The following is a 23,113-nucleotide window of genomic DNA, read 5'->3' as shown; positions in this document are numbered from 1 at the left end:
CACGCCAGGGATCTCATCAGCTGTCTGAAATGAACAACTCGAGAGATTCTGAACTGAACAGCAATACCTCTGGAGAGACGGGGGCGTCCACACCAGCCACAAGGTCAAAGACTTCACCTCCCTTCACTCGGCACAGACCACGGACCTGACAGTCTGCTTCCTCTAAAGTCGGAGGAATTCTTTCAGCAGTTCTAAGCCAGCCTCACTAGCCATCTCCACTTAATGCTCGACCGGTGCTTTGAACTATCAATATGAAATGGAAAACAGCAACGGACGACTGAAACTGCCTCTGGGGCTCTGTGAGAACTGTGGTGGTCATCACTGGGGAGGAGGGGCACGGGAGTCGGTGGTGGGCGCCGTGCGGAACTCCGTCCCTGAGGTCATATAACCAGCACATCATTATCCAACCACCAACAACCGGATATTACACTCTTTAAAAAGAAGGGAAGGATGGAGGGCGCGCAGGACAGCTTACTGGATGGTGCACCTGCTCTGTCCTGTGCACGACCCAGGTGGAGCCCAGCACAACTCCAGGGGCCGGGCTCGAACCCGGCTCGCACACGGCGGAGTAGTGCGCTGAGTGGCTGGCCTACTGGCCCGCGACATCAGGCACGGACTGCAAGGTGATGGCCGCTCACGGGGACTGGCAGGGTCCCTTCAGTCTCAACGCCTTTTACGAGCGGCCTCTAAGCAAGCAGCGAGCGCAGGCACACACACCAGGCGTGTCACTGCCTCTGTCCTGACCACGGCATCAAGTCATCAAGTGAAGCCTGCGGTCTGGGTCTGGGTTGGGCAGCAGCAGCTCTGTGGCCCGACCCTCACCAGGAAGCAGCCGTGCTCACTCACTCACCTTTCGCGTCTTCAGCCTTGGGGGCGTTGCTTTCTCGGATGTCCTCCTCCATTCTTTCTTGTGCTAATTTTTTTGCTTCCTGTTTCTGGATCTTTCTCTTCAATTTCTTGTCTTCTTTCAGTTTTAACTTCTCGAGGCTGATAAATAGTTGCGGTTAGTTTCTGTAATAAGCTCACTGAGCGACAGTCTTTTGTCTGTCATAGAGACTCTCCTTCAAGCAATCTAGTAGGCATTTTCCTCCTTAGCTAGCCCTCATGTCCTGTCCAGTACTAGAGATTGCTGTCGTCTATGATCAGCTCTTTCAAAGTAATGACAGTTGCTTATAAAAGCCACACCCTCAATGAGTGAAGTGATTTCTGACTGAGAGTGACATGGGCAGGACACAAAAATGTCATTTCCTCGTATGTAAGCTATTGTTACAGGGAAACAGGGATGGTGAAAATTACTCTGCAGGATAACATATATACTCATTCCAAGGAGAGATTCACAATAACAAAACAATTTTCACATTCCAGTAGTGACCCACAACACCAGAATTTGGTGGATATGATTACACTGAATTCTCTTGATCAAATAATTCTGTTCATCTTTTCTTTTGCTTCTTTTTGGTCACCAATGATATATATATATTTTAAAGAACAGAAAAGCTGCAGCAAGGCCAAAAAGAAAAGAGGGCGAAAATTATTTGATCTGAACAGATACAGAAGAGTGAAAAATTCTGACAGTACACTGAGTATTTCTGCATGAGAAACAGTCACTGGTTCAAAACATTTACTGAGGAGAGACGAGGAATGTTTTTAGAGTTAAAGTTTAAACAGCTGCGAGTTCGGCATATAATGTCTGTCTAAATGCCAGATGCAATTATCAAGCATGTCACTTCATAGTATCGATGTCACTATCTGACATAGAGATTCAACCACTTAGTCAAGTTTTCACTAACCATCTGAGGCTAATTCTATTTATGTTTTCAACAGACATAGATTCACTTATGAGCATTTATCTAGCTAGCTGTGCACAGCCAGTTAAAAGCGTGATTTAGAGGACCGCCTTTCTCAGAAGCCTATGAAACATCGCGAGGTTGACTGAGCGTTAAAGGTCTTACCTAGAGCATTTCTGTTTCAGAACAGGTCTTGGAGGAACTTTTTCTTTTATGACCTTGTGTTCAAACTTTAAAGAAAACAAAGACAGCCAAAATGTGTCTCAATCTCCCATGACAGAAAGCACAAAACCACCAGGCATTTCAGAAGCACACAATGTTCAACCAGAGACCAGTCACCATGTTCTGACCCCATAAAAAGCCAGAACACTTAGCAACAACAAACCACTGAAAGGAGGAACAAGAGAAGGAAGACACACTTTAGGAAGAAGTATTGAAAACGGAAGGAAGGAGGAAAGAAGAAAGAGAGTAAGCAGAAGATGAAGTAAAGGGCACACGTTACAACAGCCCACCCCTGCAGCCTGCACAAGCCCGCCTCTCCCCAAGCCCACGCGTGCCCGTGCTCTGGGGATTAGGAAGACAGTACAGATAAAATGTGAGCAGTCTCCTTTTCCCGGAAGGAAACGAAGGGATGTGCGATGCCTTCACTTCACTGCCAAGAAGGATCCTTACTCTTATTTTCCCCCTGTGCCCTTTCTAGGAAAAGACAAGCTCCAAATCTAACCACTTCCAGAGCCTTTAAGCTGTGGGTTTAACAAGGCCCCTTTCTCGGTCACTTACTTCACATTTAACTTGACCACCACTGCTGAAGATGATGATCTTAGAAATGATTCCTTCACAGTCGGGGGTGAGACAAATTCCTTGCAGGAAGTCCTGTGTGATTCAAACAAACATTCAGGGCATTGTACCTCAGAATGAACCCCAATGTCTATCATCTTAGTCACCCCAGACAGGCAAGTCATGGCCTGAGGCTTCCTTCCAGAGAGCTGCTAGGTGAGTCTGGGGGCCTGGGGTGGGGGAGACGTGTCCAGCTGTGGGGCTCAGGCCAATGCCTGCTTTGTCATGGCAAGCTGAGCAGACAGGAAGGGCACCCACGCCAAGCGCGTTTTAGGAAACTGCTCCCTACCCTCTGCCACAAGATGGGTCCTCTCCCTCCATTCAGAAGGGCAAGAGAGCAGGTCGGTCCTTGTATAGTGAGCTTGTGCACGCCTCAGCAGACCCATATAAGCTATCGACAAAAGGCAAAGAGGACAGCCCCTCCCAGCGTTTACAGAGGGCATCTGCTAAGCTAGTGGAATGGTTCAGGCCATTCGGGAATTCGGGAGTGTGTGTAGCAGGAGTTGAATCCAGGTAAGATAAAGACATGGGAGAAGTGACTCCATGGGACAGTCACTTGGATGCATCATGAGATTCTTAGCTAACTGGGAAATGTGGAAAATGTGAGATTCTTACAGCTAACAGAGACCTAGCAAAACAGGGCTGGGGTTTCTATCAGACTACATGGCCCAGAAAAGCATTTTTTTGGTTTCTGCCCCCAGGGTTGTCAGGGGCTTGGTGCCTGCAGGAGGACTCTACCCGCTGGGGTGGCCATTTTTTAAAATTTCACTCTCTTTTCATATAGGTGGGGCACCTGCAGCACTGCTCTACTGCTCACGAAGTTTTCTCCCACAGGTGGGTAATGGGAGCTTGAACCCAAGTCCTTTTTTTAAAAAAAAAATTTTATTATCTTTATTTATTTATTGGATAGAGACAGCCAGAAATTGAGAGGGAAGAGGGAAATAGTGAGGGGAAGTGACGGAGAGACACCTGCAGCCCTGCTTCACCAACTGCAAAGCTTTCCCCCTACAGGTGGGGCCCAGGAGCTCGAACCTGGGTCCTTGTGCACTGTAACATGTGCGCTCAGCCAGGTGCGCCCCCACGCGGCCCGCCAGGTCCTTGTATATGGTAACGTGTGCTCTCTAGCAGGTGCACTGCTACCTGGCCCCCGCACTGTGGGACAGGGTTTCCCTCCTACCTATAGCTCATGTTTGTAAGAAACAAACTCCGGGAGCTGGGCGGTAGTGCATGCAGCGAGTTAAGCGCACTTGGTGCAAAGCGCAGGGACCGGCGTAGGGATCCCGGTTCAAGCCCCCGGCTCCCCACCTGCAGGGGAGTCGCTTCACAGGCGGTGAAGCAGGTCTGCAGGTGTCTGTCTTTCTCTCCCCCTCTCTATCTTCCCCTCCTCTCTCCATTTCTCTCTGTCCTATTTAACAATGACAACAATAATGACAACAATAAAATCAACAAGGGCAACAAAAGGGAAAATAAATAAACAAAAAAAGAAACAAATTCCATGAATATAAACAAGGCTATAAATTGTCCCTTCTCTCAAAGTATACCTAGAAAGCATTAGTTGACATTATTTCTCTGATTAAGAAGAACCTCAATGATACATTCACAGTGTGAAATTTAATCTTTATAATTTAAGCACAAATGACTTCATCAAATTTTGGTAAAAATTAAATTCTATATTTTACCTCTAAATAAACAGATGAACGATCCCTGGAGGGTTAGCAATCATGATATATAGCACCCGAATTTTAAACTTTCTTCTTAAACTTTATTTACTTTACTTGATAGAACAGAAACTGGGGGGGGGTAGCGAGGGAGAGAGAGAGAGACGCACGCAGCATGCAGCGCTGCTCACTGCTTGTGAAGCCTCCCCCGCCAGTGGGGGCCGGGGGTTCAAATGCTGGTCCTTATGCATGGCAATACATGCGCTGAATCAAGGCATCTGAATTCTAAAATCAGACAGATCTTTTCATTTGATCTGAATATTTCTGGGACAAAAGCTGGTTAGACAACTTATTCAAGACCTCTACTCTTACTACCTCAATAGTTACCTGAAATAAGAACAGAAAATAGTTTCCCAATTCATCATTCAAGCCTTCATTTGAAACGTCCTAACTGTGCATACAATGCACAGGGAGAAATACTTATTCTTTTCTGAAAGCTCTCAGGGAACAAACAGCACTCAGGCAGCACACTGAGACTCAGACAGTCTTGGCAGCCTTACCTTGTCGATTTTATCATTAAAGGTCGTTGTTTTTAATTTTTTCCAACAGTTCATGTGGAACTCTATCTTACAGTACTGGCAGCAGCTGATTCGGATAAAACCCTGCAGGAGTAGAGTCGAAAATTTGCAATTCACAGTTTAGAGAATTTACCTCCACACACAACAACAACAACAACAAATAGCAACAACAGACAGAGTAAGACAGAGCTGACTGCATTCTCCTGGCTGACTGGACTGGCCGTCCCGTCTCTTTAAGGGCAGTGGGGGGCAGTGGCCACCACCCACAAAGTCTGGTGCTAGAGACACAGGCCCTAACTGACCTACTCCCCCCCCCCCCCCAGTGTCCCACTGCCTTACTCTTTGTTTTTTTCCCTTGGAGGATTAATGTTTTACATTTGACAGTAATTACAATAGTTTGTATGTGCATAACATTTTTCAGGTTTCCACATAACAATACAACCCCCACTTGGTCCTCTGTCATCCTTTTTGCACCTGTATTCTCCTCCCCACCCACCCCAGACTCTTTACTTTGGTGCAATACGCCAACTCCAGTTCAGGTTCTACTTGTGTTTTCTCTTCTGATCTTATTTGTCAAATTCTGCCTGAGAGTGAGATCATCCCATATTCATCCTTCTGTTTCTGACTTATTTCGCTTAACGTGATTTCTTCAAGCTCCATCCAAGATGGGCTGAAAATGGTGAATTCACCGTTTTTAATAGCTGAGTAGTATTCCATTGTGTATACAGACCACAACTTGCTCAGCCACTCATCTGTTGTTGGACACCTGGGTTGCTTCCAACTGCCTTACTCTTTACAGTGCTCCACACTGATCAAGGTGATTTCACCACACCCGCTAACTGGGCACCGTGGCAGGGCAGCTGCCATCCTCTGGAACAAACTAAGGCCCAGTAACACGCTTGGTCTCGCACCTGGGTCTCTAGGAGCGAACTTGGCCATCAGCATGGTCTTTAGATTCACGGACACAAACTTCAGAGATCGTAACTGTGACGTCTCTTTCTTTTTAGTTTATTATTTTTTCTCCATTGGGGGGGATTAATGGTTTTCAGTCAACAGTAAAATACAATAGTTGTATTTTACACGTGTTGCACTATAAATGTCCCATGTGTAACATTCTCAGTTTCCCACATAACGACTCAAGCCCTCCAGGCCCTCCTCTGCCATCGCGCTCCAGGACCTGAGCTCTCTCCTGCGGCCTTTGTTCTGGTGCAGTACCCAACTCCAGCCCAAGTCCTGCTTTGTGTCTGGCAGATCTCATTCTACTCGCTGTACCTCCACAGCCCAGGCAGTTCAAGGAGCAGTGGCTACAAAGGGAGAGGGGTACTCGCTTGTTATTTTAGGGGCTCTGGCTCCCCCGTGAGCTGACCCAGCCCCAAAGTAGGACAGAATCTGGGTGTTTTCGACAGCGGAGCTGGCTCTGAATCCACTCTGTTCTATAAAGACTTATTATTTAATTTGTATATTCGAGTAGAACTTGGACTGAGTTTGGTGTATTGCATCAAAGCAAAGGACCTGGGTGGCGGGGGTTTGGAGGGAGGCTCTGGGGTGCTGGTACAGGCTGGTGGAACAGGCGTTGTGCTGGGCTGAGGGGTGCTCTACAGACACCCGACACGGGGAGAGGAGAGGCTGTACCCACACGTCACAGGTGCGCTGGAAACCGTTGGAGAAAAACAGAAAAAGCCCTCAGTGTTAAGTGTGTGTGCCTGGCATGCCACAGTATACCATGTCAAAAGAAAAAGCAAAGAACATTGTAGGTGGCAGAAAAACACCGCGGTCTTTCTTGCTCACGCTGTTATTAAAGAAACTTCACGTACGTTGAGCAAGGGAACATTTTAAACTGTCGGTTTAATGGTGCATACAAGAGTTATCGTCACTCTGCTCAAGAAGACCTAAATGCGTAAAATAGCTCCAGAAAGTCCTCGTGTGCAACACCAAAACGAGTCAGTCTGAGGACGAAGCAGCTGGGGGCAGCTCAGAGGGTAGAGCACAGGACTTGCAGGGGTGAGGCCTGGGCCTGACGCCCATCCTGGCATGGCACGTGCCAGAGACGTGTTCTGGGTTCTCTCTCAAAGTAAACAAGCAAGTGAATGAATCGCTCTCCCCGCTCTCTCTAAAGGGAGAGTTCTGAAAGGCCCTGTGTTACGGCGTTCACCCGTTACCTTGAAGTCGGGGTCAGAGACGTAAATCTGGACCTTGGAGTAGCCGCGGCACTTCTGATAGCAGCAAGTAGCATCGGGCACTGGAGGGAACTTGCATTCTTCAATGAATTTCCCCAACAGCATCTAGAAAAAACCAAACCAATAAAATCGACACTTAGGACATCAATGTGACAAGAATGCCTCTCCCTTCAGTAACCGCCTGCCGTCACCCGCGGAGTTCCTTGGTGCCGTGCAAGGTGCTCACAAGTGGTGCTGCGGGTGGGCCGGGCCTTGCCGGCGTGAGGGCCAGAGCTGGCTCCCTGAGGCCTATGACAGGGCGACTGAGGGACGCTCTGGTTCTCTTTCAACTGATCCTGAAACACATCTGGATTTTTTTTCCAAACAGTATTTAGGAAACAGAAAAAAGCTATTACCCTGCATTACAATTTCCCAAGTTCATTTATAATGTAGCTTTTGGACATTTAGAGGGAGTTGAGTAAGGGAACAGAACAGAGCCCCTACCCTCACCCCCAATAGCAGGCTATTTAGGACCCTACCATCCCGGGACCCCTCCTAGTCCCCCTGCTACCTGAGTGGGGCTGCTGCCCAGAGAACTACTCCACGGTCTCTGGCACCCCTGGAGATCCTGCCACATTTTCAGTGCCAGTTTTTTTTTTTTTTTTTTTTTTAAATCTCAAGTCCTGCTCTGTCTCCATCCCAAACGGACAGAGGGAGGAGACTGCACCACTCCTGGTATCTTCTGTCTTATTATCCGTAGTTTTCAAATATCTGCTTTGCAAAGGTACAATTCAAAGATGACTTAATTCGCGCATAAGGATCCCGGTTCAAGGCCCCGGCTCCCCACCTGCATGGGGGTTTGTTTCACAAGCGGTGAAGCAGGCCTGCAGGTGTCTATCTTCCCCTCCCCTCTCAAGTTCTCTCTGTCCTATGCAGCAATAACAACAACAACACAACAACAACAACAACAAAATTGAAAAAGTTGGCCTCCAGGAGCAGTGGATTCGTGGTGCAAGGACCCAGGCCCAGCGATAACCTGGCTCGAACCCAGGTCTTTGTGCATGGTAATGTGTGCACTCAACTAGGTGCGCCGCTGCCCGAGCCTCCTTCTTTGTCTTCCGAGTCTCGAGTCAGCCCACGGTTAGAAAGAAGCAGAAGCAGTTACCTTTATTTTCCCTGGATGGGTCTCTTCGATAACCACGTTGCTCGTGGGCCAAGTTAGCACTCCAGGGAGACGGTAAATCAAGGTTTTTGCTTTCTCGAAGTGATTAAGTGCTTCCAGAAACCTAAGATCATAACCAGGATGAGCAGACAGACAGTGAAGATACGAGATGCCAAGTGTTCAGAGCCAGTCATGGGGCTGCCTGCTCCCTCTTCCTGTCAGTGATGTGGTGAGTCACTGCCCAGGAACCTATACATTCAACGAAAATCACACACACACACACACACACACACACACACACACACACACACACACACACACACACACACACAGCAGCCTGCAGTCGGCTTCCGCACGCTAGATGCACACTCGACCACCGAGAGTTTGTGTGTTTTAAAGCTTCCAATAACTGAAACAGAAAACTTAACAATGACCATTCTTTGTATATTTCTACTCTTTCATTTGCTAAACGTCGAGAAACAGCCTCTCACTCTAACGACACACATTCTTTTCCTTTCTCATTGTATAGGACATCTATGCAGAAATCTGCCAAAAAAACGAGAAAACAAGGGTTGGTTGTCTGGCGATCTTTCTTCAACCATAAAGCAGTGAATTACTTTAACAGAGCATGTGTATACATTTTGTTTTAAAATGTTTTAGTTCTGATTTACGGTTCGGGAAAAAAATGTCAATGGTTTCCAACAAAAGAATAACACACTGGACATAAAATATGTAAAATATGTAAAATTAAGCAAGTCTGTATTCTCTTATCTGAATGATGTAAAACTTATAAACCAGGGAGTCCGGAGGTAGCGCAGCGGGTTGAGCGCACGTGGTGCGAAGCGCAAGGACCGGCCTAAGGATCCCGGTTCCAGGCCCCGGCTCCCCACCTGCAGGGGAGTCACTTCACAGGCGGTGAGGCAGGTCTGCAGGTGTCTGTCTTTCTCTGCCCCTCTCTGTTTTCCCCTCCTCTCTCCATTTCTCTCTGTCCTATCCAACAACAAGGACATCAATTACAACAATAATAACTACAACAATAAAACAAGGGCAACAAGAAAGAATAAATAAATAAAATATATATAAAAAAATAAAAACTTTTAAACCAGAGCTTGCAACCCATAATGGCAAAAGTACAGTATGTTATGAGCCCCCTAACACACACTATCTTGAAGGTAAAAATGCTTTTCGGTTCAAGGCAAAGACTCATTTGTCACCGTCCCTGATTGTCAACACTAAAAAAAAATTTTTTTAAACGTTATTTTTATTTATTGGATAGAGACAGCCAGAAATTGAGAGGAAGAGGGAGACTGAGAAGGAGAGAGGCAGAGACATCTGCAGCCCTGCTTCACCACTCGTGGAGACTGGGGGCTTGAACCTGAGTCCTTGCATATTGTACCATGTGTGTTCAACCAGGTGCGCCATCAACGGCCGACTGTCCACTTTCTGAAGCCTCGTGAACGTCCGTGAGTGGCAAAGTTCAGCAGGCAGGTGTCCTAACTCGTGTCGTGTGCCTGACGTTGCACTGAACTCCACGCGCCGCGTCACCACACAGGTGGCGGCCAGCCCCGCCCCTGCGGCTTCCCCAGGTCCTGAGTGTGGTGTGACCTCATCAGACATCACTTCAGGAAGTTGGAGCCCTTACATCAGCTGTATCTTCTGTTCTTATTTAAGACTCTATCGAGAAGGTTCCAGGCACTCTCTAAGGATGAGTCCCAAGACTATGTGCCAGACTATCGAACAGAATTTCCCCCAGTAAGTTAGCTGAATTTTACAGGTAAGCAAGAGCAGTGAATCAACCTATCACTGTTTTTGTCGGGCCTAAGTGAAAGATACAGAAAGTATCTCTGTGTCAGCACGCCACCGACTCGTCACCGGAATTCTTTGTCCTTGCCCTCCCTGAGTTCCTGAGCCTCCTGGCGCTCAGGGTCACGTGGTGTGTGGAGAGAGAGCACAGCTGCTTATCAGGGTGAGGACTCCGGCCCAAGTTCAGACCAGAGGTCTCCAGATACTGCACAACACCTGTGCTCGCTTCAACCACTCCACACAGGTTTTCCTTACGGCACGTGTACAACCAGAAATTAGCTGACGGGGCTTAGAAAGCCTTCCTTGGCATTGATCCAGTCACCCTTTATAACCCTGGAGGCAAAAACCAAACAAGCAAACACAGGTGCCGAAAGACAAAACATACCCCCCACCCCACCCTGTGCCAGGTGACTCTGTAGTGGGCTTTTCTGTTAAATTCAAAACTAGGAAGCAGTAGAAGCAGAACGGAATGGCCTTGTACTGGCGACGAAACGCCAGTCTTCAAACTAAACAGGGGAGAACGGTGTGCCACAGAGGAAACAGCAAAGGAGTTCACTAACCTGTTCTTCTTCAAATACACTTTGCCAATTCCACAGTAAGCCAAGCAATCAAGTCCTTCATTGGGATAGTGTTCAATCATCCTCTTAAACTGGTTTTCTGCTTCAGATAACTCCTTCAACAGCAGAGAGAAGAAGGATCTCTTACACAAAAGGCCAAGTCTCTACAAACTCCTGCGGCCAAATCACACCATTGCCCAGAGCCCTCGTTTGAGAGCGAGACACTGTGGTCGGACACGTCAGACAAGCGACCGAACAGCACACGAAGGGGTTCGGTGTGCGCCGGCTCCGCCTGACGGGTGTGAATTCGTGGCAAGAAGACTGGTTTGGCTGCAAACACCCCGCAACACATAGATATTAGCAAGTGCCACTCCCTCGGGAGCAAAGACCACCAGCATCGCCACAGTGCTCTGTGGATTCAGACAGGCAGATGCTCTATCTTAAACGTGACTCTTGTGTGAAAAGCTTTACACAGTTCAGAGCACAATCTTCTGAGTATTTCCAGCCATGAAAACCTCAGAGCTTTGAATGCACTTACTTTCTTTTAAGGAAAAAAACAAAAAACTAAGGAGACATTTAGCCCAAGGCAAAATTGGAGACATCACTGTGTGTGAAAATGGACAATGTCAGGATCAGATGGAGCTTCTGAGGAGCTCTGAGGCCGGCTCCTCAGGAAGCAGAGTCCACGCAGCGAGGGCTGTTCTGAAGTAACTGCACATCCGTGAGCAGCAGTGCACAAGAGTAACTGTCACTTGTACAGCTGTTAGGAAGAGCTCAGCACAGAATTCCACTCTCCTCCTTCCCAGGCCCATTCCGGCCTCCCTTCTGCCATCAAGTGCAGTCACTACGGTGACTCTGATGGTGGTGAGTGCCCGTGTCAACTCTCACAGGTACACAGATGTCTCCCAGACGGCACATGGTGGAATCACCATGCTTGGCCCCTCCTCTCACTGGTCTTTTCCCCTCACTTTGCTCTGAGATCCAGCACCGTCTATTAGTACTGGTCCCACAAACCAAAAGCAGGGCCCCACTAGCTGGCATAAATACTCTGTCCTGCCTCCCCTCCTCCCCTTCCCACCCACCCATCCATCCAAACACCACTCAGCTCGGGCTGCTGGTGGTGCCACGGATTGGATCTGAAACCTCTCGACTGTCACTCCTGTGCACTGCCACTTTGCTCTCTCCTGCCCACGAGGGTCAGCTTGCTCTTTCCCTTTTGTTATTTTATTTGAACAGAAACTGAGAGAAATGAAAAGGGGAGCCAGAGACGGAGAGGCAGAAACACCTGCAGTCCTGCTTCACTGTTGGTGAAACTTGCCTCCTGCAGGTGGGGAGCGGAGGCTGGAACCCAGGTCCCTGCACATGGTACTGTGTGTGATCAACCAGGTGTGCTGCCACCAGGCCCTGCTTATTATCCTTTTACAGATCTCACCTCAGGCTGTCCTATTCCAAGAAGAGAAATGGCAAGTCCGTATACCACTAGGACGTAGTTAATCATGGCCAGGTTCAGTTGCTACGAGGGAAAACGCTTCAGTTAGACATCTGAACGTAATTCTAACCAAGTGGCAACATACCAGCTTCCCAAACACCAAGCACCAAAGAGAAAGCACCTTGATAAAAATCTCACTCATCTAACGGACCGGGATAAAGGCTGAAGTCAAGCAGGTCAGGTACTCTGCAATGACCCGCAGTCATTTCACTCTTGGACATTCAGAGCACCGAGTCACTGTCAGGACTCCTTACAGGTGTGGGCCACCTGACACTGGGACACCTGCCTTCACCCACTTTGCATCTAAGTGGATAGCCCTGACATTAAGGGAATTCCTTTCCTATAACCTTGCCAAAAATATTTATTTACCTGTTTCATGGTTTCTGGAAGGAACGACATGATTAAAGTGACACCACATACTTGGTTTATTACTTTGGATGAGGAAAAAAAGATAAAAAAGGGGGGGTCCATGTTGTTGGTCTGCTTCTAAGACCCCTTCTGTTTTGATCATCACGGTGGGTTCTTAGGTTCATTTGCATTGCTAATTGGTTCATTTGCATTGCTAAATGCTGTGGTCTATTTACATAATCACTGCTTTACGTGAGACTCGCCCTGCCTACAGGGCATGGGTTTAATCCCCACTGGTTAGATGGAAGCTTTATACTTTCGTGCGCGCTTTTTCCTACTCCCCACCCCCTATCCTATGTACTTCCTCTTCTGCCTCAGGAGATATAAAGGGCAGGATTTTCTAAGGAATAGATTGGTTGCACTGCTTCCCAGCTCAGCCATGAGTCCCTGGTTGTCTGTCTCCCGCCCGCAAAGCTAGCCCGGCATCTGGCGCCCGAACAAGGACCGGCACCATGTGTGCGTAAAGGTCGCCAACGAGGGTGACCGTGTGGCCTGGGCTCCTCTGCATGGACGCCGTGTGAGGGGCGGCACGGCACCTTGATCTTCTGGGGGTCCAGCCCGTTGAGCAGCTCTGTGAAGGCCTGGGCGGCGCTGCGGCAGCGTTGTTCCAGCAGTGCAGTGTAGCCGTCCTGGATCAGGCTCCGCAGCATTTTCATGATGTTGGCAAAGTCCTGGGAACAGAGGAGTCCCTGTCACTGACCCGGCGCTCACCGCAGGCCAGTGGGGAGTCCCAGCTTGCCAGGAGCACGCTAAGTAAACACCCAGAGCCACCACCACCCTTAGGGCGGGATGCTCATTTCCTTTCCAAGTACAGGGGGGCGGGGCGGCGAGAGAGCTTGCGGACGTGGGCGGTACACTGCTTCGCCATGTGTGCGACCCAGGTTCAAACCCAGCCCCGCCACACTGAAGCAGGCTCTGTGCCTCTGTGTCTCTTTACCTCTGTGTATAAGGTAAAAACAGTAAGAAATAAATATTACAGCATCTTCTTCAGCACAGCCAGGGTAAAGTGATTTTTAAAAATTTTTTTTATATTTATTTATTCCCTTTTGTTGTCCTTGTTGTTTTATAGTTGTAGTTATTATTGATGTCGTCGTTGTTGGATAGGACAGAAAGAAATGGAGAGAGGAGCGGAAGACAGAGGGGGAGAGAAAGACAACTGCAGACCTGCTTCACCACCTGTGAAGCGACTCCCTTTCAGGTGGGGAGCCAGGAGCTTGAACTGGGATCCTTACGCTGGTCCTTATGCTTTGTGCCACATGCGCTCAACCCGCTGTGCTACCATCCGACTCCCATAAAGTGTTTTTTTTTTCCCCACCAGAGTCACTGGGCCATGGTGCCTGCAGGACCACACCATTCCCAGTGGTCTTTTGTTATTATTATTATTTATAGAGGACAAGAGGCAGAGAGAAAAGAAGAGACACCTGCAGCACAGCTCCACTTCTCAAGAAGTCTCCCCCTTACAGAAAGGGAATGGCGATTTGAACCCTGGTCCTTGAGTGTAGTGACAGGTGCACTCAACCAGGTGCTACCGCCACGGGGCCCCCCGAGTAAACTGATCTTAACCCAGATCCTCCCATTATTATCCAGGACAAGAAAGGGTGGTTCTTCTTACACTTCATGGCTCTCACAAGCCTGCTTCACTTCTGTGAAGTGAACAGAGCTTTCAACTTTTAAACAGAACAAATGAGAAATGAGCTATGGTTCAGATAAGCAGATGTAGCTAAGAATCCAACAGTCAGCCACGTAGGGGTAGTCACTTAAAATTCTCTGTGAGGCAGGTGTCAGGTAAAGCTCTAGTCCACCGTCCATGTGTCTGGATTTGACTAGACACGAGTGTGGAAGGGATACTGGTAGGTTCACCACAGAGGGCACAACACAGCGATTAAAAAAAAAAAAAAAGAATGGGAGTCAGGCTGTAGCCCAGTGGGTTAAGCGCAGGTGGCGCAAAGTGCAAGGACCGGCTTAAGAATCCCGGTTCAAGCCCTGGCTCCCCACCTGCAGGGGAGTCACTTCACAAGCGGTGAAGCAGGTCTGCAGGTGTCTTTCTCTCCCTCTCTCTGTCTTACCCCATCTCTCTCCATTTCTCTCTGTCCTATCCAACAATGACGACAATGATAATAATAACTACAACAATAAAACAACAAGAGCAACAAAAGGGAATAAATAAATAAATAAATAAAAGAACAAAGTCTCTGTAATGTACCGTGTCATAAACCGAGGAAGGAAGAAATAACACAAGTGAGGAGTGCACAGACATCATTCGGTTTCTGATTTTAGGTACACGCTAGCCTCAAAAGTCCCCTAAGGCCTGAAGGCCAGGTGAACCATGCCAGCATCTCCTGACCTCACAGTCTGTGTGCGTCACATACACACCTGTCTGAGGAGTGGAGTATGAAGTGCGCAAACGTGCCCGTGGCCGGCGCTCCTCTTGACAAAGGGAAGAGCAGCTGGCCCCACAGGAATGAAAGCTGTCTACTGCTCTTCCTCCAAAGTGGCCAAATTCAGCAACACTTCTCCCAGAAGAAACAGGACAGGAGGGCTCCACGACTTACAACTTGCTCTCAGTCACGCCATCAACAAGTTCAGCGGCAGCACACGGAGCGTGAGCTCGTAAGTTACAGGAGGTGAAGTGCTGGCCCCACGATGACTACTGTTCATCTCTCGCCCTTCACAGACATGTCCACCACCTACTCAATGCTAGTAAAACTCCACATACAAAGCTACCCGACTACTGGTTTTGGCCAGGGTGGAGGTGGACTAGCAGGGTCTCGCCACCAATAAACCTTGGTGTACAATGAGTAGGCAGGATGGAATTACAAGTGCTGAAACCTTTTGCAATGATTTGAATCTATTTAAAATACTTAAGGACAAGGGAAAAGTCCCCAAATCTTTCCATCTCTGGGAAGCAAATGATTCTGTGAGTAGCGGTCAACAAAACTAATGTCACCCAGAAGTTGTGTTTCTGGTAGATGCGTCATCAGTTTCCCATCTAAAGCAATGAGTCTGGCTTCTTAGCAGTCAGACATTAAATTCTGAGTCCACAACTAAGATGACTTAAGCTGAGTGGTGTACTTGGTTAGATTTCATTTATGTGAAACAAAAGCCAAAAAAAAACAGCTCAAAGAGTTTTGCTTTTTCTACTAGAATATCTTTCTCATCACCTGGTTCGCAGCTCTGGAAGACTTAGAAAACTGCTTCTCCAAGATGGTTTTCAGGTCCATTGGTAAAGTCATTTGTGAGCAAGGACTGAAAGAGAAAATCACTCGCTTTGAAATAGTTTAAAACAGTCTTGCTTCTAGGAAGGAAAAAATCCTATGTGTTGAAGATCATTTTAAAGAGAATAACTATAGTCATGAGCTCCTGAACAGAAATCCTACCAAAGTGAAAGTTGTTAAATATTCTCAACAGTTACTAGAACACATATCAAGTTATAGGTAAATGCCATATATGTAGCTACATTGCATTGTCTAGTGGTGATGAGAAGGAAGAAAAATGTGTGCCTATCCAGAAAAGATGCATTTGACATAGTCTAATTACATGGTTCCGACTTTTTTACTTAAAGATTTTTAAAAGTTGGGCCACCCACAAGGACAACTTTCTGGGGAGAAGAACTTGTCGACAACTGTCAAAAAATAAAATTATATATCCCTCTTGGGGAGAGCAATTCCCCTGTAGAAATGTCTTCTTCAAAGACACATTTATCCTATGAAATACCCTTCAGCCCTGAACATGAAAGATGCTTCCGAAATGTGAAAGGGATTTCAGCACTCATCTTTTTTTCACTTTTTTTTTCCCCTTGAGAAGAGGATAGCATTAGGAGGATAAACACACTAAGATAAAACAAAGAGAAATCTTAGACTTGAAACATACCTGAACTTCTCCATGTCATTGCTTCTGGATTTTTGTTTTCCTTTATATTTTGGTGGTGGACCTGTTAACACAAAAACATTTGTTCCTATGGTGGTTATCGTGGGGTGGGGAAGTCACAGAACTTTGGGGTGTATGTGTGTGTGTGTGTGTGTGTGTGTGTGTGTGTGAAACTACATATCTACAGTCTCACAGTCCTGTAAAGCATTATTAAATCACTAATAAAAAAACAAGGGCAAGGTAGCCAGGTTGAGTGCGTATTTCCACACACAAGGACCTGGGTTCAACCCTGGACCCCACCTGTAGGGGGAGCTTCCCAAGTGGTGAAGCTGTGCTGCCCTTCAGAATGTCTCTAGTTCTCTCTACCTCCCGCTTCCATCTCAAGTTTCTCTCTCTCCAATAAACAAACTATTTAAAAAAGGGGGCGGGGCATTTATGTTCATAGAACAGTACATAAAAAATCAACAAGCTTGAAAACAAAACACACTCACAGAAAATTGAAGGCAATAATATTACATGTAAGTGTAATTACAAAGAGATAAGCTAAAAAAAGAAGCTATAAGGTGTACCCTTTTTTCTGTATATGTTCTAAAGCTACTCTGGAAGAAAATTCTAACGATTATGACTTAGAACTATCATCGGCAGATAAAGGACACAGCTCATCTTTTCAGCTAACAGTCAGATGGGAAGAAAAGACAGTCACTCCAGTAACGCAGACACGGCTCTTACTGCTATGTTCACTCCATGGTAACTGCTTTCGTCATGAAGAGGAGGGAGAAGTCACTTAGGTTGGAATGGTTGGGGAGAGAGTCGGTGGGAATGGAACATTTAGATATTGGTTTAAAGGACAAGGAGGATCTGGCTAGAGTGTCCCCAAGCTAGAGGGAAGTTTCTGGAGACACGGAGTAGACCTGTCTGATTTTGCACTGGGACGCAGGTGGCAGCTCACAGATCCTGCATGCAAACCCCTGCTGTCACTCAGCCTCTAGCCCACTGGCCAAACTGAAGAGCCACTACAGGCTTCTGGGGTCGGGGGTGGGGGACATGTCACTAAGCTGCAGGAGTGCAGAGTAGGGACAGTATTTGCTGGAGAGCTTGGGGAGAGATGGCAGAGGGGGGTTCAGAGCCCAGTGGGGGGGGGAATGACATCCTGAGCTCAGCTTGGTGGCCTCAGCAAGGGACAGAGGCTCCCAGAAAGGCACACTAGTTTCACTTGGACTCCCAATGGTGACCCAGGACCTACAACTACTTGGCCCTAGCCCTGGGAGCTCGACTTCTTCACCTACACGTCGATGATTAACGACAGACAGTATTTGGACAGTTTATTTAAATGCGCTGTCTGCTAATAAAGGCCTAAAAATACTGACCGGTCAGAAGATTTAACTGCATAAACTACTGGTGCATTAAAATAAACAAAGCACCTCTTATCTCTAAGGAGCTAGATGCGAAAGACAGAATGGTTGCTGAAAGCAAATGCTGACAGGAGAACACATCTCAGAACACCAGAAATGGACCTACCCTGGGACGCAGCACTTCTCGTCCTAGAGATGTAGCCAGAAAACACAAAAACACCCAGCCAGAGAGACCTACGTGCGGCTCTGTTCATGGCAGCTCAGTCTGTAATAGCCCCAACCCGGAAGCAACCCAGGTATGTCCAACAGATGCGGGGCTGTGACATATACACACAATGGAGCGCTCTTCAGCTGTAAGAAACCAACTGTTCACCCTTGCCCTCTCTTGGATGGAGTAGGAAGGAATCATGGTAAGTGAGATAAGCCAGAAGGAGAAAGACAAACAACCAGATAATCTCACTTCTAGGTGGGTCTTAGGCAGCGAGGCAAGAAAAGGGCGGCACAGGTGAAGCTTGGGGCGGGTGGGTGTGATGCAGTCAAGCAAGGACACTGGGCTGGGGGGTGGGGGGCAGACACGGGGCCAGGTACACGATGGTGAAGAGAGACTGCGGGGTGGCGGTGCGCGTGGTGTGCAGACATCTATCGTGAGCGCTAAGAAATTGTACTCATGTGTCCACAACTGTCCTGTAAACCGTCATTTCCCCAATAACGTGATTCGGAAAAATAAAATGACCTGACAAATAGGAGAAAGTGAAAGAGAACAACAGGATCACTAAGCAGAAGATGAAGCATCTCAACGCAATTCCCTTGAAGGAACACAAAGTGAAGTTTGAGAGAAATAGCTTCGTCGAGAAAACTGGCATTTCCTTAAATGCTGGTGTAAGAGGCGGGGAAGCAAGCTTGGGATCCATCTTAGAATGATTTTCATCAAGATCTAGTAGCAGAAAGGGAGACAAGGGGAGAAATGAGGCACGACCATTCACTTCTCTGGGGCCTGCACTTCCCAAGGACGCTGTCTGCAGTTACTACGTAAACAGAAGCCACGCGCTGCTTGGACGCATGCACTACGCCATGCAACTGGCAGCACTGGGCATCGGCCTCGGCCACCCGCTCTCAGAGGGACAGCACTCCTGCGGGGCAGGGTGGCAGCTGGTGACGGGAGATGGGGACACGGTGAGCTCTCCAGGCACCGTCGCCGTCTCTGAGACCAGGTCACTAGAAGATGTGCTTTACTTCTACGCGGGTCTGCCTGGGGCTGAACACGGGACCTCGACTGGCCAAGCCCTGTGCCCAAGCCCGGAGCTACCTAAGCCCTACCTCTCTGTGTGTGAGGCACAAAGGAACACAGAGCGCAGAAACAGACAAACGGCCTCTGTGGTATTCAAGTGTCAGGAGCAGGGCGACTGGGAACGGACAATCTGAGAGGGTGCTTTGGAGGGCAGAGGGGAGATGATGGAATAAAAGCCGGGACATATAGGACTAGTGGGATTCGCTGATGAGGCCAAGAACTTCATTCCCTCCCTTTTAGAGCCCCCGAGCTCATTGGTGTGCCCAAACTAGGAGTGATTCCAGGTAAACAGGCAACAAATTTTAACGTGACACACGGGCATGAACCCAGAGTCCTGTACCCTGTGTGATACTGCTGAGAGGCCCCCCAATACCCCGCTTCTTATTCTTTAATTTGAAGGAGAATGGAGGCGGGGAGAGACAGCGTGAAGGAACACCACAGCACCGCTCCCCTATCTGTGGGGCTCTCCCTTCTGGCGGCAGGGCTTGAATCCAGGGCCTCAGGCATACTCCGCCCTACAATGGGTACTCTACTGGCTGAGCCACCTCCCAGCCCCTGGCTTCCCCACACAGAAACACTGTGAAAGCGGCACTACAGCAAGTACGAGCGAGGCTTGTGCAGACTTTAGGGCCTCACAGTTCAGGCGACACTAGTCACTCAGCCACAATTTATAGAATGGAAGAAAAGCTCACCTGGTGGTGACAGAAATTCTGTGTGACAGTCACAGTCATCAATTGTGAAAACCTCATCCATCACCTGTGCAGGACAAACAGAATCAGTGAGAGACTGTGGAAACACAGCCAGGAAAGATTCCCGAGCTAAGCAACAGAAGAGAACAGAGCAAGTCAGAACTTGTCCACGCTCCAAAAATACCCAGGGGGTTAGTAAGCCTAGGGGAGGGATCCAACAAGTGGCCCCTGACGTGGTGACCTGAGCTCTCCCCACCAAAAGTCTTCACCCGGGTCCTTACACCCGGTGTGCTGTGCCGTCAGTCACAGGACAATTAGGTCTGCCCTTCTTGCACGTCCACATACCTTTCCTGCTGGAATACAACCTTGGGAGAGTTGGGAGAGCTTTTTTTTTGTTCCTTCCCCCCCCCACACACCCCCCCCCCCCACTAACTGCCACCAGGTTTGTTGCTGGGATCGACCTTCCCGTGGTGCATCCCGTGAGTACCCATCCATTGGGGAAACTGATGATCCTTCCTAGCCGACTGAATCCACATGGATCCCAGTCACTTTCAAAGCCATTAACTGGCTACGGAAGAAGGGCAAACGCTAGAAGAAGAAGTGCCTGCACCACAAATGCACCATTCCCAACAGCCTCTACTTATTTATGGTGGATACAGGCAGACACTGAGAGGGAAGAAGACAGAGAGAACGAGACACCTGCAGCCCTGCTTCACCACTTGTGAAACTTCCTTCCTGCCAGTGGGGCTGAGGGATCAACCGGGTGTGCCCTGCCCTGGCCTGGGGCTTCAGGGTTCACAATAAAAGGATTCTACAGGGCTGGGGAAAGTGGCCTTCCTCTCAAGGCCTGGAGATAATACACATGCAGACTGAGTGACTTCTGAGGAGTGTCCAGGACACAACAGTTATTACTATTTTTTTTAAATTTTATTTATTTATTTTCCCTTTTGTTGCCCTTGTTGCTTTCATTGTTGTAGTTATTCTTGATGTTGTTGTTGTTGGATAGGACAGAGAGAAATGGAGAGAGGAGGGGAAGACAGAGAGGGGGAGAGAAAGACAGACACCTGCAGCCCTGCTTCACCCCTCGCAAAGCTCTCCCCCCGCAGGTGAGGGCTGAGGGCTTGAACCTGAATCCTTGCGCCTGGCACTGTGTGTACTCGACCAGGTGCGCTACCACTGGGACCTCTCTGTTTCTCTTTATCTCTCGTTGTCTATGGAAAAGAAAATTAAAAGGCCACTGGAAGGGGTGAGAGAATGGAGATACAGAGCCCCAGTGATAACCCTGGTGGCCCCTCCAAATAAGTAAATGATAGGATGTATAGGAAACATATATTCAGCGCTAGAGGGAGAGAAAAATATATTATCAGGAATAACTTAAGGCAACCAACAACTAATCATGTGTTTGTTAACCGAGAAATTTTTTTATAAGATTTAGTTTCTTTTTTTTAAAACTTTTTTATATTTATTTATTTTCCCTTTTGTTGCCCTTCTTGTTTTTTATTATTGTGGTTATTGAGGTCATCATTGTTGGATAGGACAGAGAGAAATGGAGAGGGGACGGGAAGACAGAGAGGGGGAGAGAAAGACAGACACCTTCTTCTTCTTCTAGCGTTTGCCCTTCTTCCGTAGCCAGTCAACAGCGCCAGGTTGAGCCTGATGTCTGCTTGTTGCTGGCTTTGAAAGTGACTGGGATCCATGTGGATTCAGTCGGCTAGGAAGGATCGTCAGTTTCCCCAATGAATGGGCACTCACGGGATGCACCACGAGAAGGTCGATCCAATGCGACAGACACCTGCAGACCTGCTTCACCGCCTGTGAAGCGACTCCCCTGCAGGTGGGGAGCCAGGGGGTTCGAACCGGGATCCTTACGCCGGTCCTTGAGCTTTGCAGCACATGCGCTTAACCCGCTGCGCCACCGCCCGACTCCCGACACAACAGTTTTTAAAACAGTGCAGACACAGACCCTCAGGGACGCTGGTGGCAGAGTCAGAGTAAGGGGTCCTGAAGCAACCACCAGACCAGGTTCTGCCGAGCTGCTGGCTTAAGAGCTGCAGAACTATGGGGGGTAACGGGGGCCAAGGTGGGGAGGAGTCTCCCGGGGCCTGTAGAGCGCAGCTGTAGGGGAGGACGGGCAGGACAGCAAAAAGGGAGAGGGAAGAGAAACAGTGAAAGCAGGTAGAGAGCGGCGTGGCTCAGCCCCCAGGCCCCCACCTCCCGCCATGCTTTCACAGGGCAGCACTGGGGGCCGTGGGCAGCGCCGCCGCTCAGAGATGCAGCCAAGTGGTAGTTTACGAAACACAAGGCTGGTGTCCAGAGTGACGTGGGAGCACCGGCTTTGTGCTGATGCAGGGGCGGACTGCTGCTTTAGCTCATCCTCAAACCAACAGGCGTGAGGAGCTCACAGCGCCACATTTGGCATTTCCCTCACCATCAAAACACCACTGGGGAAACCCAGTATTTCTACAATGCGCCTGAAGCCATTTTCTTTTCCTTTCTTTCTCTGGCCTCCGGGGTTGTCGCTGGGGCTCGGTGCCTGCACTACGAATCCACTGCTCCTGGAGGCCACGTTTTCCCATTTTGTTGCCCTTGTTGTTATTGTTGCCACTGCTGTTGTTGGACAGGACAGAGAGAAATGGAGAGAGGAGGGGAAGACAGAGAGGAGGAGAGAAAGACAGACACCTGCAGACCTGCTTCACCGCCTGGGAAGCGACTCCCCTGCAGGTGGGGAGCCGGGGGCTCGAACCGGGATCCCTACACTGGTCCCTGCGCTCTGTGCCACGGGCACTTAACCCGCTGAGCTACCACCCGGCCCCCAGTCATTTTCTTTTCAACTGTACCTACCCTGAAGTTCCGGTGACCACCGCTGGCCATTTCGTACTTAGCTTTTTTGGACTTCCTTTCGGTCTCCACAAAGTTGAGTGACGTGCTAAAGGCAGGGGCCGATAAGCTGGTTATATAGGCCCTGTGTGGGTACAAAGGGACACGCCCGTCATTCCCACTGACCAACGCACAGTTGTAAAGCTTATCCCTTAACCCGGCCACTCAGCAGGCATAGCCTGTTCCTTGAAATCAGGGACTTGTTGGCTGTTTAGCTGGTTTCTCTGCTCGGCGGCACAGCCCTGGCCTGGTCCGAGTGCCAATTTCTGTGCTTTCTATTTGGATAGAGAGACGGAGAGAGAGAGGGAGGGAGGGAGATCCCAGCAACAGAGCTCCCCCCAGGGCTCAAGAACAGGCTGTGCACAGGACAAAGCTGCACCCTAGCTGGTGAGCTCTCTCTCTCGCCAAGGTAATATCGACTTTTCAAAGAGATATTTACTGAGCTGGGGAAGATAGCATCATGGTTCTGTGAGGCTCTGAGTGAGGCCCCAGGTTCAGTCCCCAGCACCACTGCCAACCAGAACTGAGCAGGACTCTGGTCATTCTATCTCTACCATTCTCTGTCTCTCTCTCATTAGAATAAGTAAAATATTTTTAAAAAGAAC

At 48.6% G+C, this 23,113-nt stretch overlaps 1 protein-coding gene across 10 annotated transcripts in view; it reads right to left on the bottom strand.

The window, feature by feature from the left end:
- The window catches only part of TTC3 (tetratricopeptide repeat domain 3), a 115,031-nt gene that overhangs the window by 49,219 nt on the left and 42,699 nt on the right, over nt 1-23,113 (bottom strand). For 6 of the 10 annotated variants that reach the window (XM_060198683.1, XM_060198685.1, XM_060198684.1 and 3 more), the window contains 14 exons: nt 22,473-22,593; nt 19,635-19,698; nt 18,388-18,588; nt 16,306-16,366; nt 15,597-15,681; nt 12,972-13,106; nt 11,971-12,051; nt 10,542-10,654; nt 8,182-8,302; nt 7,020-7,142; nt 4,843-4,944; nt 2,568-2,660; nt 1,953-2,017; nt 851-987 (listed from right to left, as the gene is read on the bottom strand). In XM_060198683.1, the coding sequence (XP_060054666.1) occupies nt 851-987; nt 1,953-2,017; nt 2,568-2,660; nt 4,843-4,944; nt 7,020-7,142; nt 8,182-8,302; nt 10,542-10,654; nt 11,971-12,051; nt 12,972-13,106; nt 15,597-15,681; nt 16,306-16,366; nt 18,388-18,588; nt 19,635-19,698; nt 22,473-22,502 (1,411 nt within the window). In that variant the 5' untranslated portion in view covers nt 22,503-22,593. Of the gene's footprint in view, nt 1-850; nt 988-1,952; nt 2,018-2,567; nt 2,661-4,842; nt 4,945-7,019; nt 7,143-8,181; nt 8,303-10,541; nt 10,655-11,970; nt 12,052-12,971; nt 13,107-15,596; nt 15,682-16,305; nt 16,367-17,820; nt 18,589-19,634; nt 19,699-22,472; nt 22,594-23,113 lie in introns of those variants that run through there. The other 4 variants (XM_060198688.1, XM_060198686.1, XM_060198682.1 and 1 more) reach the window with 3 other exon arrangements.

Source organism: Erinaceus europaeus, chromosome 9, assembly GCF_950295315.1.
Source record: "Erinaceus europaeus chromosome 9, mEriEur2.1, whole genome shotgun sequence".
NCBI classification, from domain to species: Eukaryota; Metazoa; Chordata; class Mammalia; order Eulipotyphla; family Erinaceidae; genus Erinaceus; species Erinaceus europaeus.
The sequence above is the reverse complement of the archived record's forward strand: the minus strand, read 5'-3'. Positions and strand labels throughout refer to the sequence as shown.